General features: G+C 41.3%; 1 protein-coding gene across 1 annotated transcript in view; it reads left to right on the plus strand.

Annotated features, from left to right (window-relative positions):
- Positions 1–14,284, plus strand: part of mlc1 (modulator of VRAC current 1) — a 56,114-nt gene extending 41,830 nt beyond the window's left edge. The window contains exons 8-12 of the mRNA XM_070896636.1: positions 7,333–7,449; positions 8,705–8,761; positions 10,403–10,525; positions 13,432–13,599; positions 13,966–14,284. Coding sequence (XP_070752737.1) covers positions 7,333–7,449; positions 8,705–8,761; positions 10,403–10,525; positions 13,432–13,599; positions 13,966–14,040 — 540 coding nt within the window. The 3' untranslated portion in view covers positions 14,041–14,284. The remainder of the gene's footprint in view (positions 1–7,332; positions 7,450–8,704; positions 8,762–10,402; positions 10,526–13,431; positions 13,600–13,965) is intronic.
- The last annotated feature ends 2,188 nt before the right edge of the window (positions 14,285–16,472 follow it).

Raw genomic sequence — 16,472 nt, forward strand, 5'->3', positions numbered from 1 at the left:
CAAATGTTACTTGCCACTTATCAGCCCAAACCTGAATGTCGTCCAGGTCTTGCTGCATGCGGGCATGGACTGCTCCAGGAGTTGCGAAGGGCGCCAAACACTGTGCAGTCATCAGCGAACATCCCCATTTCTGACCTTATGATGGAAGGAAGGTCTTTGATGAAGCAGCTGACGATGGTTGGGACGAAGATACTGCCCTGAGGAACGCCTGGAGCGATGTCCTGGGGCTATGATGATTGAATTCCAACCAACACAACCATCTTCCTTTGTTAGGTATGACTCCAGACAATGGAGAGTTTTCCCCCTGATTCCCATTGACTTCAATTTTACTAGGGCCCCTTGATACCACACTCGGTCAGATGCTGCCTTGATGTCAAGGGCAGTCACTCTCACCTAACCTCTGGAATTCAGCTCTTTTGTCCATGTTTGGCCCAAGGCTGTAATGAGGTCTAGAGCCGTGTGGTCTTGGCGGAACCCAAACTTGGCATCGGTGAGCAGGCTATTGATGAGTAAGTGCCGCTTGATAGCACTATTGATGACACCTTCCATCACTTTGCTGATGATTGAAAGTAGACTGATCGGGCGGTAATTTGCCAGATTTGATTTGTCCTGCTTTTTGTGGACAGGGTATACCAGGGCAATTTTCCACCTTGTTGGATAGATGCAAGTGTTGGAATAGCTGTACTGGAACATCTTAGCTAGAGGCATGGCTAGTAATTATCTGTAGCTAGTAGTTAGTATTTAATAGTAGGTATTTTAAAAATCTAATCATGGGAATAATCACTGATGCAGCATCATCTGCTAGGTCTACAAATACTTTATATCTCAAACTTCTTTTTGTTTATCTTTGTCATATTGGTGGTACCAGTCCTTACCAGTGCCACTTGAAAGGAATGTGACGGGAAAGTGTGCTGTTTTAAACATGTTATTAGTGGATGGGGGAAGAAGGGGAAAGATAAGCAAAGATCTGCAGACTCAAATGGGACTAGGCAGCCAGCATGCTTCCAGACTTATGCCCATGAGATTTTAAAGGCGCCATGAAGAGGTACACAACTTCAACATTGTGTAGACATATATCAGGTATCCATATAATCTCTTTTCCAGCCTGCTCAATCTTTCCTGATAGCTGCATCCGTGGAATTCTGGTAATATACTTGTGAATCATTTCTGCACATTCTCCAGTGCTTCAGTATTCTTTTTGTAGTATGGAGACCAGAACTTCACAATACTTCCAAGCGTTGTATAACCAAGGTTCTGTATACATTTAACATTAATCCCTGGTTTTGTATTCTGTTCCTCTAGAAATGAACCCCATAATTTGTCTGCACTCTTTATGACTTTAACAATTTGACAATTTATGTATCTGTAATCCCAGATCTCTGCTTCTCTACCCAATTTAGTTTCTTGCCTTTCAAGTTTTAAGTGACCTCCTTATTCCACCTGCCAATACTCCACCTGCCAACATTCACATGTTGCTATATTAATTTTAATTTGTTAATATTTCCGCTCACTTGTTTATGTCTTCTGTATTTTGGTGCAATCTTCCACATTATTAGCTATGCCACCCTTCCCCCACCACCCATCAATTTGACATATTTTATAAATTTCAATATCATACCTCCAATTCCTGAGCCCAAATCAGATATGGTTAAGAGAGAGCGTGGCCTCTGTCCACTGCCTCATAGAATCATAGAATAGTACAGCACAGAAGGAGACCATTCGGCCCATCGAGCTGCGCTGGCTCTTTCGAAGAGCAATCTATTTAGTCCCACTCCCCTGTTTTTCTCTGTATCCCTGCAAGTTTTCTCCTTCAAATATTTATACAATTCCCTGTTGAAGGCGACTATTAAATCTATATCCATCACCCTAACAGGCAGTGCATTCCAAATCCTAACCATTTGCTGTATAAGTAGTTTTTTTCTCATGTTGCCTCTGGTTCTTTTGCCAATCACCTTAAGTCTATGCTCTTCAGCCATTGGAAACAATTTCTCTTTATTTACTCTATCTAAACCATTCATGATTTTAAACATCTCTCTCAAACCCCCTCTTAGCCTTTTCTGCTCCAAGGAGAACAACCCCAGCTTCTCAAGCCTATCCATGTAACCATAATCCCTCATCCCTGAAACCAATCTCTTCTGTACCCTCTCAAAAGTCTTCATGTCCTTCTTAAAGTGTGGAACGCAGAATTGGACACCATACTCCAGCTAGGGCCGAACCAGTGTTTTATACAGGTTTAGCATAACTTGCTGGCTTTTGTCTATGCCTCTATTTATAAAGCCCAGGGTCCCATATGCTTTATTAACTGCTTTACCTTTCCGCCATTGTACATTGTTTATATGTAACCTTCAGGGCTGCTGACCGAGGGCCGTGCGCCTCTTTGTCAGCCAGCGCGGACACAATGGGCCGAAATGGCCTCCTTCTGCGCTGTAAATTTCTGTGTTTCTATGTTAACCTGTCCTGCCACCTTCAAAGATTTGTGCACAAGCGCCCCCGGGTCTCGCTGTTCCTACACCCCCTTTAAAATTGTACCATTTAGCATGTAAGGTCTTTCCTCATTTATCCGACCAAAATGTATCACCTCACATTTCTCTGCAGTGAATTTCATCTGACATGAGTCTGCCCATTCCACCAGCCTGTCTGTGTCCTGTTGAAGTCTATTACTATCTTCCTCACTGTTTACTACACTTCCAAGTTTTGTGTCATCGACAAATTTTGAAATTGTGCACTGTATCCCCAAGTCCAAGTCATTAATATATATCAAAAAAAGCAGTGGTCCTAGTACTGAACCTTGGGGAACTCCACTGTGTACCTCCCTCCAGTCACAAAAAAGAAAACACTCTGTTTTCTATCCCTTAACCAATTCTATATCCATGCCGCTACTACCCCTTTTATCACATGGGCTTCAATTTTGCTAACAAGCCCAGTATGTGGTACTTTAATAAATGCTTTTTGGAAGTCCATATACACAACATCAACTGCCTTAATCCATCCTCTCCATTGATTTGTCCTTAACAAATCCGTGCTGGCTCTCCTTTATAAGTTCATACTTGTTCAAGTGGCTGTTAATTTTCTCCTGGATTACTGTTTCTAAAAGCTTGCCCACTATCGACGTTAAACTGACTGGCCTGTAATTGCCAGGTTTATCCTTTTCCTATTTTCTGAACAAGGGTGTAACATTTGCAATCCTCCAGACATTTGGCACGACCCCAGTATCTAAGGAGGATTGGAAGATTGTGGCTAGCACCTACACAATTTCTACCCCTTACTTCCCTCAACAACTTAGAATGCATCCCATCCAGACCGGGTGACTTATCCACTTTAAGTTCCGCCAGCCTTTTTAGTACCTCCAAAGTTGCTCTTTCAAAGTCTCATTGACAGAAGCCTGGAAGCATATGTGCTGTCTACTCTCGTAGGAACATAGGAACACAGGTAGGCCATTTAGCTCCTCAAGCCGCAATTCAATGAGATCCTGGTTGATCTGTGACCTAACTTCATATAACCGCCTTTGCCCCCATATCCCTTAATACTTTTAGTTAACAAAAATCTACCGGACTTAGATTTATTATTAACAATTGATCTAGCATCAATTACTGTTTGCGGAGGAGAGGTCCAAACTTCTACCACCCTTTCTATGTGTAAGTGTTTCCTAATTTCACTCCTGAAAGGTCTGGCTCTAATTTTTAGACTATGCTCCCTAGCCCTAGACTCCCCAGACAGCAGAAATAGTTTCTCTCTATCTACCATATCAGTTCCCTTTAATATCTTGAAAACTTCGATTAAATCACCCCTTAATCTTCTAAACGCCAGCAAATACACCCTAGTTTGTGTAATCTCTCCTCGTAATTATCCTGGAGTCCAGGTATCATTTTGGTAAATGTACGCTGCAATCCCTCCAAGGCCAATATATCCTTCCTAAGGTGTGGTGCCCAGAACTGCTCACAGTACTCCAGGTGTGGTCTAATCAGTGCTTTGTATAGCTGTAGCATAACTTCTTCCCCCTTGTATTCAAGCAAACTTCTACCCCCTTGTAGTCTAGCATAACTGCTACCCCCTTGAGATATGCATGACACAATGGAGAACAGAGGAACTGGGTGGAAACGTTGTATTTATTACACAATGGCCTTTGTTTAAAGTTATTTCCAGTGCAGGGAGTACCCTGTAAAAGTCTTTTTTCACCAGTTCATGCTAACAGAATTAATTGAATGGGCAGTAGCCTTCAGTGAATGTCATTACAAGACAAAACCAGTGCAAAGATTTCCAAGAAATATTTTAGGATGGCGCACTCTTGTTCTATATGTTAGGATGTGGCCCCCTGTGAATTACAATTGGGAACGTCGCTCTGCACTCTCTCGCCGCTCATTCGCCTCGACCTCACCGCTCCTGCTGTACCTGCCCACGCTCCAGTCAGCGACCTGGATTATGGTGATGTCCAATCTAGTCACCCTCTTCACAGCTGTCACCCTTCCGAACCGGCTCGTGCTGCACCTTGTGGTATGCCACCACACTGCGGCGAGTGATTGCAGAGCGACTTGATCGGGGCTCAGGAGAGGCGTGATTTCGGGGCTCAGAAGAGATAAGGGCCCAAGGGCAGCACAGGCCAGCTCACACTGCGATTATGTATGCACACTAGATCTGCGCAGCAGAGCTGGTCTCCAATCGTCTTGGTTAATCCTTGCCACCGGACCAAGACTGTGTAGTGGCTGGTGTGCAAAGGCCATCTCACATTAAAAAAATCCATGCACAGGCATCTTCCACCCTTCAACATATAGTTTGGAACCTAGAGTATTAGGTCCTTCATTGAAACACCTGTGAACTCATCCCTTTTTGGCGTAGAAACAAGTCATTCTCGATACGAGGGACTGTCTAAGAAGAGATTTTTGGAAACAGAATTTGAAAAATCTACGTTCTTTTCAGTCTTGGTCCTCATTCTTCCTTGTTTTTTACTTTTCAAAAAGTGACATTAGAACATCTAAAAAGTTATTTTTATCTTGAGTGAAGAGCTTTTTAGCTTCTGAAAATCTAAAAAAAACCTCTCATATTTGTTGATACCCTTTTTATACAGCTGCCTTGATCTGAGCACAGCAGTTTAAGGAAATATTTCATAACTCGCAACAAAAATATATCCCAATGAGAAGGATAGACTGTAAGAGAAGGGATCACCATCCGTGGCTAACTAAGGAAATAAGGGATGGTATCAAATTGAAAACAAGGGCATACAATGTGGCCAAGACAAGTGGGAGGCCAGAGATTGGGAAATTTTTAAAAGCTAGCAAAGAACGACAAAAAATGATAGAAATGGAAGATAGATTATGAAAGTAAATAGCACAAAATATAAAAACAGATAGTCAGAGTTTCTACAGGTACATAAAAAGGAAAAGAGTGGCTAAAGTAAATGTTGGTCCCTTAAAGGATGAGACTGTGGAATTAATAATGGAGAAAAGGGAAATGGCAGAGACGTTGAGCAAATATTTTGTATCGGTCGTCACAGTAGAAGTCACTAAAAATATCCCGATAGTGGATAATCAAGGGGCTATAGGGAGGGAGGAACTTAATACAATCACTATCACTAATGAAGTAGCACTCGGTAAAATAATAGGACTAAAGGCGGACAAGTCCCCTGGATCTGATGGCTTACATCCTAGAGTCTTAAAAGAAGTGGCTGCAGAGATAGTGGGTGCATTGGTTGTAATCTACCAAAATTCCCTGGATTCTGGGGCAGTCGTAGCGGATTGGAAAACCGCAAATGTAACGCCCCTATTTAAAAAAGGAAGCAGACAAAAAGCAGGAAACTATAGACCAGTTAGCCTAATATCTGTCATTGGGAAAATGCTGGAGTCCATTATTAAGGAAGCAGTAGCGGGACATTTGGAAAAGCATAATTCCTAATTTCTATGTTTCTATGTAATTCAATCAAGCAGAGTCAGCATGGATTTATGAAAGGGAAATCATGTTTGACAAATTTTCTGGAGTTCTTTGAGGATGTAACGAACAGGGTGGATAAGGGGGGAACTAGTTGATGTGGTGTATTTGGCTTTCCAGAAGGCATTCGATAAGGTGCCACATAAAAGGTTACTGCACAAAATAAAAGTTCACAGGGTTGGGGGTAATATATCAGCATGGATAGAGGATTGATTAACTAACAGAAAACAGTCGGGATAAATGGGTCAATGGAAAACAGAAACTAGTGAGGTGCCGCAGGGATCGGTGCTGGGTCCTTAACTATTTACAATCTATATTAATGACTTGGATGAAGGGACAGAGTGTAATGTAACTAAGTTTGCTGATGATACAAAGATGGGTGGAAAAGCAAATTGTGAGGAGGACACAAAAATTCTGCAAAGGGATATAGACAGGCTAAGTGAGTGGACAAAAAATTGGCAGATGGAGTATAATGTGGGAAAATGTGAGGTTATCCACTTTGGCAGAAAAAATAGAAAAGCAAATTATAATTTAAATGGAGAAAAATTGCAAAGAGCTGCTGTACCGAGGGACCTGGTGCATGAAACACAAAAAGTTAGTATGCAGGTACAGCAAGTAATCAGGAAGGCAAATGGAATGTTGGCCTTTATTGCAAGGGGGTAGAATATAAAAGCAGAGAAGTCCTGCTACAATTCTACAGAGTATTGGTGAGGCCACACCTGGAGTACTGCGTACAGTTTTGGTCTCCGTATTTAAGGAAGGATATACTTGCATTGGAGGCTGTGAAGAGAAGATTCACAAGGTTGATTCCGGAGATGAGGGGGTTGACTTATGAAGATAGATTGAGTAGGCTGGGCCTATACTCATTGGAGTTCAGAAGAATGAGTGGTGATCTTATCGAAACATATAAGATAATGAGGGGGCTCGACAAGATGGATGCAGAGAAGATGTTCCCACTCATAGGGGAAATTAAAACTAGGGGACATAGTCTCAGAATAAGGGGCCATGATCAGATCAGCCATGATATTAAATGGCGGAGCAGGCTCGCGGGGTTAAATGGCCTATTTCTTGTGTTCTTGGAGTGATTATTTAGGTAAAATATTAGATCATTGCTGATCTGTGGCACTAGTTGATCGACTGATATAAATGTTATAAGGTACACTCTAAACCAATATGTGATTGATATTAAAACAAATGATGAATTCAGTTGTTCATTATGAATGTAATACTCTGTTATAAATTAATGACATGCAATGCTTTCAGCCTTCAGCAGCATTACTTCTATTGCAACTATTAGGCCTAGCTTGGTGAAATAATATGGCACTCTCTAAAGACTGCTGGAATAAAGAGTGTCCAGTGAAATCATGTATTAGCTTTGAAAACTATGTCAACACTTTCTTTGAATGTCCGCAGGTAGTTGAAGTGATTGTGGCAATCTGTGCAGTGTTTGGTGGAATTATTGCTTTGAATATGGGGGCCCTGGTTCCTGGACCTTACCTATCTGTGACATTCTTTTGGATTTTGGCTGCGGTAAGTTAATATGGAATTTAGTAACTTAACATTATTGGGAAAATTGGAATTAATTTTGAACACGCAAAGCTGGTTTAAAAAATTCAGCTGATAAAACGAAAAGACTTTAACAATTCGATCAGATTTTGATCAGTAGAAGCTTTTTCTGCTGAATGGATTAGTCCAGGTATTTATATTTTCTTACCTTTGCATCAACAATGCGCTCAACGCCAAGGACATAATTGAGTCGAATGTTCTGAGATAAAGTATATTGCTTTACAAAAGTGCCGACTGCAAAGTGGTGTGATGAGATTTTATACTTGTGGGCCTGCAGTTTCCTCTGCTTTTCACCCAAATACATCTGTAAAGTAATCCAGACAGTTTTTTTTGTTGGCAATGAAACTGTGAGTACACCTAATTACCTAAAAGTTAGCAAACTGATTATTAGGGTGTATTTTATTGCTTCTGACAGAGTGGGACCCAGCAAGGAAAGCCAAAGCCCACTTTTGTTGTAGCTACCACTTGGGCCAAAATGTGGAGGGTTCCTGTTAATACTAACCATCAGACCCTGGACCAGTTGTTTATGTTTTCCCAAAATATCATCATCTTGACCTGATAGTTCAAGATAATAGTAATTTCACTACAACAATGCTCCAAGCTCCATCTTTGATATACTCTCATTTATACACATTTTGGATTGACCGAATGAGGAAGTTTCACTTGGCTTAAGAAATTATAACTCTGATATTTTATCTGCTACCTCACATTTGTTCCACTAAAAGGAACTACCATTGGCTAGATTCCTTATCTCTTGAAGGAATCAACTTCCACATATAAAGTCCTCACCCATCTGTGACCTGGTGTGTTTGTGACAGAGAGAGATTGTTGCTTCTATTACTCAAAGTTTAATAATGCCTCCTCTGGTCAAAGAAAAATAAATGCTATTCAGAATATACATTTAATATACATCGACGGGGAAGATCAATTCTGTGATGAGTTTTTTTCAAGGATAATGCTTTGTGTTGTTCAGCCCCCTCCTTGCCCCAACCCCCAACCACAAAAGCAATATCTCATTTGTGTGAGGAAGTTGAACTTATTTGAAAAAATGTGGTCTTTTTACAAATTGGTCTCTTTAAACTGAGATAAATGGGTTTCAAGCGCAGCTTTTCTGAACTTCTGTTTTCAGGAGATGAAAGTGTTCACTTAGCCATTTCAAATAGAATGAAGCCTAACACACTTTATACAAATTTCTTAATATAATTGTTTCTTCTTCCAGTGTTTTCCTGGTGCTATTGCAAGCCACGTGGCAGCAGAATATCCCAGCAAGTTCTTGGTATGTAGGTAACAAATGTGATGAATTTCTATTATTCAGTACACTACATTTTCATTATGCGATTGCTCTTGGGAGCAAGGCATTTTGTCTGTTATAATGAGTTGTATGCTATCGTGATTGTCTAGTAACATAAGTTGGAAGCCAAGGTCTAGGAGTCAACACTGTGGGCATAGAAATTTGGGAACGATCCCTGGGCCTGAATGGTGAGGTGTGAGGCACACCGATATTGGGCCTCAGGCCTCATTACCACTGAGACGGCGAGCTGCGAACAGTAACAGGCGGCTCGCTGGCAAAGCGTGATGGAAGATCAGGCCGTTGCGACTTCAGTAGATTAAAGGAGACAAGGAAAGTGGGGTGACCAGGTTAGGAAGGGGGTTAACTGGAACGGGATGTAGCAGTGGCATGAGGGAGGCAGCGGTGGTCTGGGGGAGGGGCAGCGGTGGCCTGGGGGGGGAGCAGTATAGAGGAATAGGTAGCATTGTGATTCTTTATAGATGCAAATATATATTGCAGTCTTTTTAAGAGTTGCTGAGAGTGAGAGGGAATTTGTTTTTTAAATGGCAGGAACCATTACTTAGTGAAAGAGCAACTATCTCAGCTCATCCTTAATAAAAAAGGAAGTTATTCATTAGTATAATGCTTTAATAAGTCAGATCATTGAAAAGAAGCATGATTAATATTCATAGGCTTAGACATTAGGGTCGATTGTGCCTCCTATTAGCGCCCCAGGGCGTAAATGACTTTTCGCCTGAGGGCAGCACCACTAACGACTCCTGCTAAATTCGGCAGGAATTTAGCGGCGGCGGTAATCCGTAGCGCTCAGCTCTGCTGTACCAGCGATGATGACAACATCACCATAGCAATGCCCCGTTAGCGCCCGGAGCCTAAATTGGGTATCGCCTCCTGATGCTGCGACAGGCGATGACAATGACTGCTTCAGGGCTGGCCGTTCGCGGGGCAATAGTTAAAGAAAAAAATTCTGCCTGTTTTTGTTGATTTTGAGTACTGATAACCATGAGTACTGATGACCCATTCGAGAAGATTGGATTGGGGGAATAACTTGTACTCAAAGTGAAGCACTAAGTTAAAATGAGTATTTACTGTTCCATTGCATACTTTGGTTATGTCATTTTAACTCTGTATGCATAAGTTAGCTCATTTCAATCACATTGTTGAGTTCTTTGGAACCAATGTACCTTGATGATATCATTCTCTGTTAAAAAATATCATGGCAATAAAAAAAATATAACAAAAGGGGAGGTTAAAGTTTCATGGATTTTTTATAAAAAGGAACTGTTAACACTTATTGTAACATTATTAGGTCTGGTCATTTATAGAACTATTTTTCTAATATTTTCCACAATACTTTCTATTATAAATGGGTCAATGCTAATCATGTATGAGACTCAACGGTCATGTTCTGCTTTGAAAGTCAGAGGTTCTGAATCTTTTGATCATCAATATACATGTGAAAGATAAATCACAATTGCAATGTTGTGGTCTGTACAATAAATATCCCACGTAGAACTTGCTTCACATATGGGTTGGATATAGGATTTTTATCTTGTGAATTATTGCATATAAAAAGTACCATGCATGTGGCATCCTCTAATTATGTGCATGCAATTTTTTGTTGTTTAGATTGAGGTCTTAATTGCTATAAGCAGTGTCACAACTCCAATGCTATTTACAGCCTCTGGATATCTATCCTTCAGCATTATGAAATTCGTTAACATCTTTCGACAGAGTTCAACAAGTCTGCGTGTAAGTATGTCAGCTAAGAAAAATATTCTTCATTTTATGTTATGCTCTATTCGTGCAATTTATTCCAAACCACATCTATAAATATTAAGTACTATGCTAAATATAATGTATAAACTCAATTTTCAAGGTGGTCGCAAATTAGCATCTTCGAAATATACGATGGAGCTGAGATTGTTGGATTAGATAAAGATTTCTACTAATTTGGAATACCTGCACAGTACCAGTTATTTGCAAACTGATATTGGATGTGACCAAAATGTTTAGATATTGCTACCCCTTTAAATTCTGCTGCCCATGTAATTACATTTGCTATTGTATCTGTAATTAAAATTGATACAAGTTGAACCTCCCTTATCTGGAACCCTCGAGACCTGGCCTGTTCTGGATAAGGGATTTTTCTGGTCGAGGGGTGGTCACGTTAAATTGGATGGTACAGGTCCTGAGCAAGGGGATATCGGGGCTGGCTGGTTTGGGGCTGAGATTGCGGCAGAGAGATCATTGGGGTGGGGGGTGGATCACAGGGTCAGGCCAGCAATTGCGGGAGTCGGCAGCGAGGAAGCACTTCAATTTGTTCATGTCGGAGTTCTGCGCATGTGCCACCCAGTGGCCGGGAATGGTTCTGGACGAGGGGTGGTTCTGGATAAGAGAGTTCTAAATAAGGGAGGTTCAACCTGTACTCATTATTAGAGTAGCAAATTTGGACGTAAAAATCATTGGAAACTTAACTTATAATACAATTGCAAAATTTTGTAGTGGTTTTATTTCATTTCAAAAGGAAGGACTGTGGGGAAATATTATGTTGCTGGGTTTTTACTTCTGGACTCAGCTTTTCAATACAACCAAGAACCATTGGTTGAAAGGCTTTGTTTATAGTATGAGAGTAAATTCATTTTGGCCTTCTTAATTAAGTCCTTGGTGGACATGATTGAAACAACTCTGCTAATTACTTGATAACTCACAGCCACTCTTGTTCAGGCTATAAATATGCTTGCATTAGAAATGGAGATGCATAATTTTGTTGTATTATAATGCAGATGTTAAGCTTTTGTTTTGTGCTAGGGTCCTTGTCCTGGTTTGGGCAAAGCATGAGTTGCTGTAGCCTATGTTTACTACAGGACCTGGGCCAAAAATTGATTTGGGTATATTTAATTTCTGAATATTGTCATCTCCCATAGAATCATAGAAATCTACAGCACAGAAAGAGGCCTTTTGGCCCATCGTGTCTGTGCCAGCCGACAAAGAGCTAGCCAGCCTAATCCCACTTTGCAGCTCTTGATCTGTAGTCCTGTTGGTTACGGCACTTCAAATACATATCCAAGTAGTTTTTAAATGCAATAAGCATTTCTGCCTCTACCACCCTTTCAGACCCCCACCATCCTCTGGGTGAAATGATTCTCCTCAACTCCCCTCTGATCCTTCCACCAATTACTTTAAATCTATGCCCCCTGGCTATTGACACCCCCCCCCCCACCCGCTAAGGGAAATAGGTCCTTCCAATCCATTCTATCTCGGCCCCTCATAATTTTATGCACCTCAATTAAGTCTCCCCTCAGCCTTCTCTGTTCCAAAGAAAACAACCCCATCCTATCCAATCTTTCCTCATAGCTAAAATTCATAGCCAACATCCTTGTAAATTTCCTCTGTACCCTCTCTAGTGTAATCACATCGTTCTGAATCAGAACTGCATGCAGTACTCCAACCGTGGCCTAACTAGTGTTGTATACAGTTCAAGCATAACCTCTCTGCTCTATGCCTCGGCTAATAAAGGAAAGTATCCCGTATGTCACCTTATCTACCTGTCCTGTTACCTTCAGGGATCTGTGGACATGCACTTCAAGATCCCTCTGTTCTCTACACTTCTCAGTATCCTACCATTTATTGTGTATTCCTTTGCCTTGTTAGTAGCCTTACGGAGGATAGTACTTAAGAATGCAGGCTGTATTGAATCGAGAGTGCACGTAATGTATGCTTCAATTCTGCTCTCACAAGTTTGGTTTGGCCATTTCAAACAGCTTCACTGTGATTATGTGCAAATTTTATTTTGAGTTCAATGGGTGACTTACTGATCATTTCTGTTTTTGGCTGTCTCTCTCTTCGCTTACTAGTAGCTCACTAGCAGCACTCTAGTTAGATGATAGATTACTGGATCGCTGCCACTTTATGGATCAGCTGGGGCAATGTGCACTTTCTAAACCACAAGTGAACATTTAAAGTCTCTTTTTCCAATAATTATCTCCCCTTCTTTGCTAAAGAAATAAATCGCACCTTGGGCATAAATTGCACTGGCATTGGTCGCCCTCTGGTACCTCACCAAAGTGAGCTTTCACAGTGAGCATCAGCAAGCTATTTGACTACACTGATCATAGACAAGCCAGACCCTGTTCTCATTTGATGTTCACACATGCGTAGGGATAATTCGATAATAACTAGGTCCAGTAATCCTAGCCAGTTTACATCGCCTTAACCCAAAGGCACCAAGGTCAAGTACCATACTCTACTGCTGCCCCAGATGAGATCAGTCACCTCAGCATATATTGGATTGAATCTGGTCTCCATGGTTCAACATGGATAAACTAGTGGAGTCATTGTGGAAGCTCTTTTCTTTATGGTAACATAACTACTAATTAAGAATAGGGTTACTTAGAAAAATTATAAAGCTCATTTTTCACATTATTGAAAGGGGTTTAGAATTGTTTCTGCTTTTGGGATACTAATATGGTATTTTGTGTGTGCTTAAGGGTAGAGCCACTCATTTCACATCTCCCCAGAGTTCAGTGATGCTTGTTACTAGTATTTGTCCATTATATTTCATTTCAACTTGAAAAATAATTGTTGCTGTTTCTGAAGCAATATTCCCGTAATAAAATGTCCTTGAAATGTATCTTTCTCCAATTTTGTTATTTCAGCAGTCTTATGATATACTGGTGTTTGTTCTGATGCTTTTGTTGCTGGTTCAGTCCAGTCTCTCACTTGCCACAGTCGTCCACTGCGTGAGCTACAAGATTCAAATTAAATATTATGATTCAACTTGGAATATGTCAGACTTCCAAAAAGAGAATGGCAAGGCAGTTGAGGCAAGTATAAAAATGCACCAATCAAATACGCAATTATCCAGGTTCTGGGTTTTCCACTTCTCCACTTGCCAGCCTATGAAGGAAAATCGTGGACTGGTGAATACAGGATTGAAGAACAATACTATAGCTTGTCTCACCAAAGTATTCTGCCATTGTTTCATTCCTGCACGTTTTGGCTGAACAGTTGGCAGTAATTTTATTTTGTAACATTGCTATTAATAGAAAGACTACCTTATACTTCATCAGCTGAAACCAATGAATTATTTTCCCATATTTACTGATAAGTTAAATATTGCAGTCAGTTCATTTGTTTTTCTATTTGATTGTTTTTGCAATTGTATTGAAATGATTATATTTCTTATCTAGATACCCAAAGCCGCTACAAAGGACTTTGACAAAGACAAGGCATGGAAAGCTGTCATGGTACAGATGGTGCAGTAGCAACAAACTGTTTCCTGGGTGTGCCTTCATATAATAGCACCAGCACCTGACGTGTACATTTATTTATCAGTTGGTCATTTTAGAACTTTGCATATTATCCAACAGTAAAGCTTTCGGTAAACATTGTAAATAATGGCATTTATGTTCAATTAAATCAGTACTTCTGAATCAAACTGACATTAACAAATGAATCTGTAACTTTAAAAATGTGTTTCATTCGAGTTAACCATTCATATAATAACATTTTCCACAATATTGCTTTTATTGACACCATAACTGATGATTTTTATATCTGCTTTTTTTTGGATTGTATCAGACTAACTAGAATTTTTTTTTTCAATTGCAGAAGTTCTAATATACAATGGCAAGCACTAGTTTTGTTTATTGGTGTACAAAATAAACAATAAAGCTTGACAACAGAAACACAAATCAGAGTGTAATATTTTAGACCAATTGACAACTGTCCTGCATATGTTACAAAGTTGCCCATCCTTGATACACCGTTGCAATTTGTTTGTTAAAGAATGGGGGAGAAATTCAGTTGTTTAGCGCCACCATTAGAGCCAGAGAGGGGCGCTAAGGGGCCTCCAAACACCTACTGCCTGAACGCTGCGCCGCGAACTTCAGTCAAGGTTTAGTGGTGGCGCTGACGGTTTGCGTCCACTCGTTGGGTCTGCCCGCTCGGTGACATCACCAAGTGTGCAACGCCCCCGTATCCCGCATTTGCAAAATTTATTCTTTTGCCTGCGGTAACACCTGGCGCTGAGACCAGCAAGCGAAAGCAGTCAGTCCAGCGATGATCCCAGGGCGATATCGTCCAGAGTGCAAGGTAAGTGCTGAAATTTCAGTTTTTAAACTTTTATTTATTTGTTGCAGTAGTGGGGAAGTGTGGGTGAAGTTTATTGAAATTTTCATCAGGATTTTGTTTTCAACTTCAGATGCTAGGGTGCCGGCATCCTAGCACCAAAAAATTGAGTAGGCCTCCTGCGCTATTGCTCTGTTAATGGCCTAAGAGGAGTGTGGAATGCTTCTTTTAACGCTCTACTCTCCACTTGGGGCCATACAGCTGAATATCGCATTTTGAGGCGGCAGACATCGCCCGGCGCTAAAGGTAGCGCCCCGACGACGTCACCGCCTCAAAGCGGGCAGTACAGAATTTTTTGCTCAATGTGTAGAGGTATTTGGGTGGGTGAGAGAATTAACAATCCTCAAAGTAAATTAGAATTTGCTGAAAAGTTATCTGTCTTGAGATTTGGTTTAAGCCTTTAAACTTGTCTATATCATTACCAACAAAAAGTGTTGGAAATACTCAGTCGGTCAGGCAGCATCTGTGGCGAGAGAAACAGAGTTAACATTTCAGGTAAGGTCATCGACCTGAAACATTAACTTTGTTTCTCTTTCCACAGATGTTGCCTGACCTGCTGAGCATTTCCAGCACTTTCTCTTTTTATTTCAGATTTCCAGCATCCGCAGTATTTTTCTTTTGTACGTCATTATCAGATTCTGCAAATATACTTCGATTAGCCCTGTTTATGAAGGGTGTGGTACATGAGGGCCTGAAATCGATGAAACCCAATGCCCGCCCAAGTGCCGCCCAAAGGACCGCTGATGGCCGCCGAGAGACTGGGCTGTACTTTGCCAGGAAGATTCCACTAAAAGTGGTGGCAATACTGCCCGGCGGCAAAATAACGGTTTACACCGTCAATCTGGGCGGCAGTGAGCGGGAGCTCTCAATCTCACAGGCAAAGGCTCTTGCCGTTCAAGTGCTGCCAAGGATGGAGTCGGGCCCAGAGAGGGTGGAAGACCTGAAAATAAAAATCATTACAAAGAAAAAAAAACACCGGAACACCTTCAGGGGACCCCATCCAGGTAAGTCGCTGCAAAAATGTTTTTAAAAAAATGTGTTCACTAACCTATTATTACAGGTCTTCGTACTTACCGTCAAGATTAGACCAGCCTCCACGCAGTGGTGCTTCCCCCTGCTGGCGCCAACTCCCGCCCACACCAATCTGGCAGCTCAGCAGGCAGGAAGTCACTTACGCTACTTGGCCGCCAGCAGCCATCAGCGGGCGGTTCCCAGCGGTACTCCCCTCCCGCCCAAGTGGAAACTGGCACAGAGGGGAGACCGGAGGCAAAACTCGGCAGCAGTCGGTGGCATTGGGCGGTAAGGCCACCAATGTCGGGGCCTGAGTCTTCTACTCCCACTGAAAAAAAGCAAATGGTTCCTTGTAGAACAATTCAATTATTATAAGGACACATTGGAAATAAACCTACTGAGTTGTGAGATGCAGTGAAGCCACTGCTGATTGATAGAAAAATGGCATTTGGATCCCAATTATATCATAGGACACTCATTTTAATATGTCAATTAGGCCTCAGCCAATCTTGGGCGGAGCACTAGCTGCCTAAATCGAGGCCTGCTTGAAAATCAC

The sequence above is a fragment of the Pristiophorus japonicus genome, chromosome 13 (genome assembly GCF_044704955.1).
Source record: "Pristiophorus japonicus isolate sPriJap1 chromosome 13, sPriJap1.hap1, whole genome shotgun sequence".
NCBI classification, from domain to species: Eukaryota; Metazoa; Chordata; class Chondrichthyes; family Pristiophoridae; genus Pristiophorus; species Pristiophorus japonicus.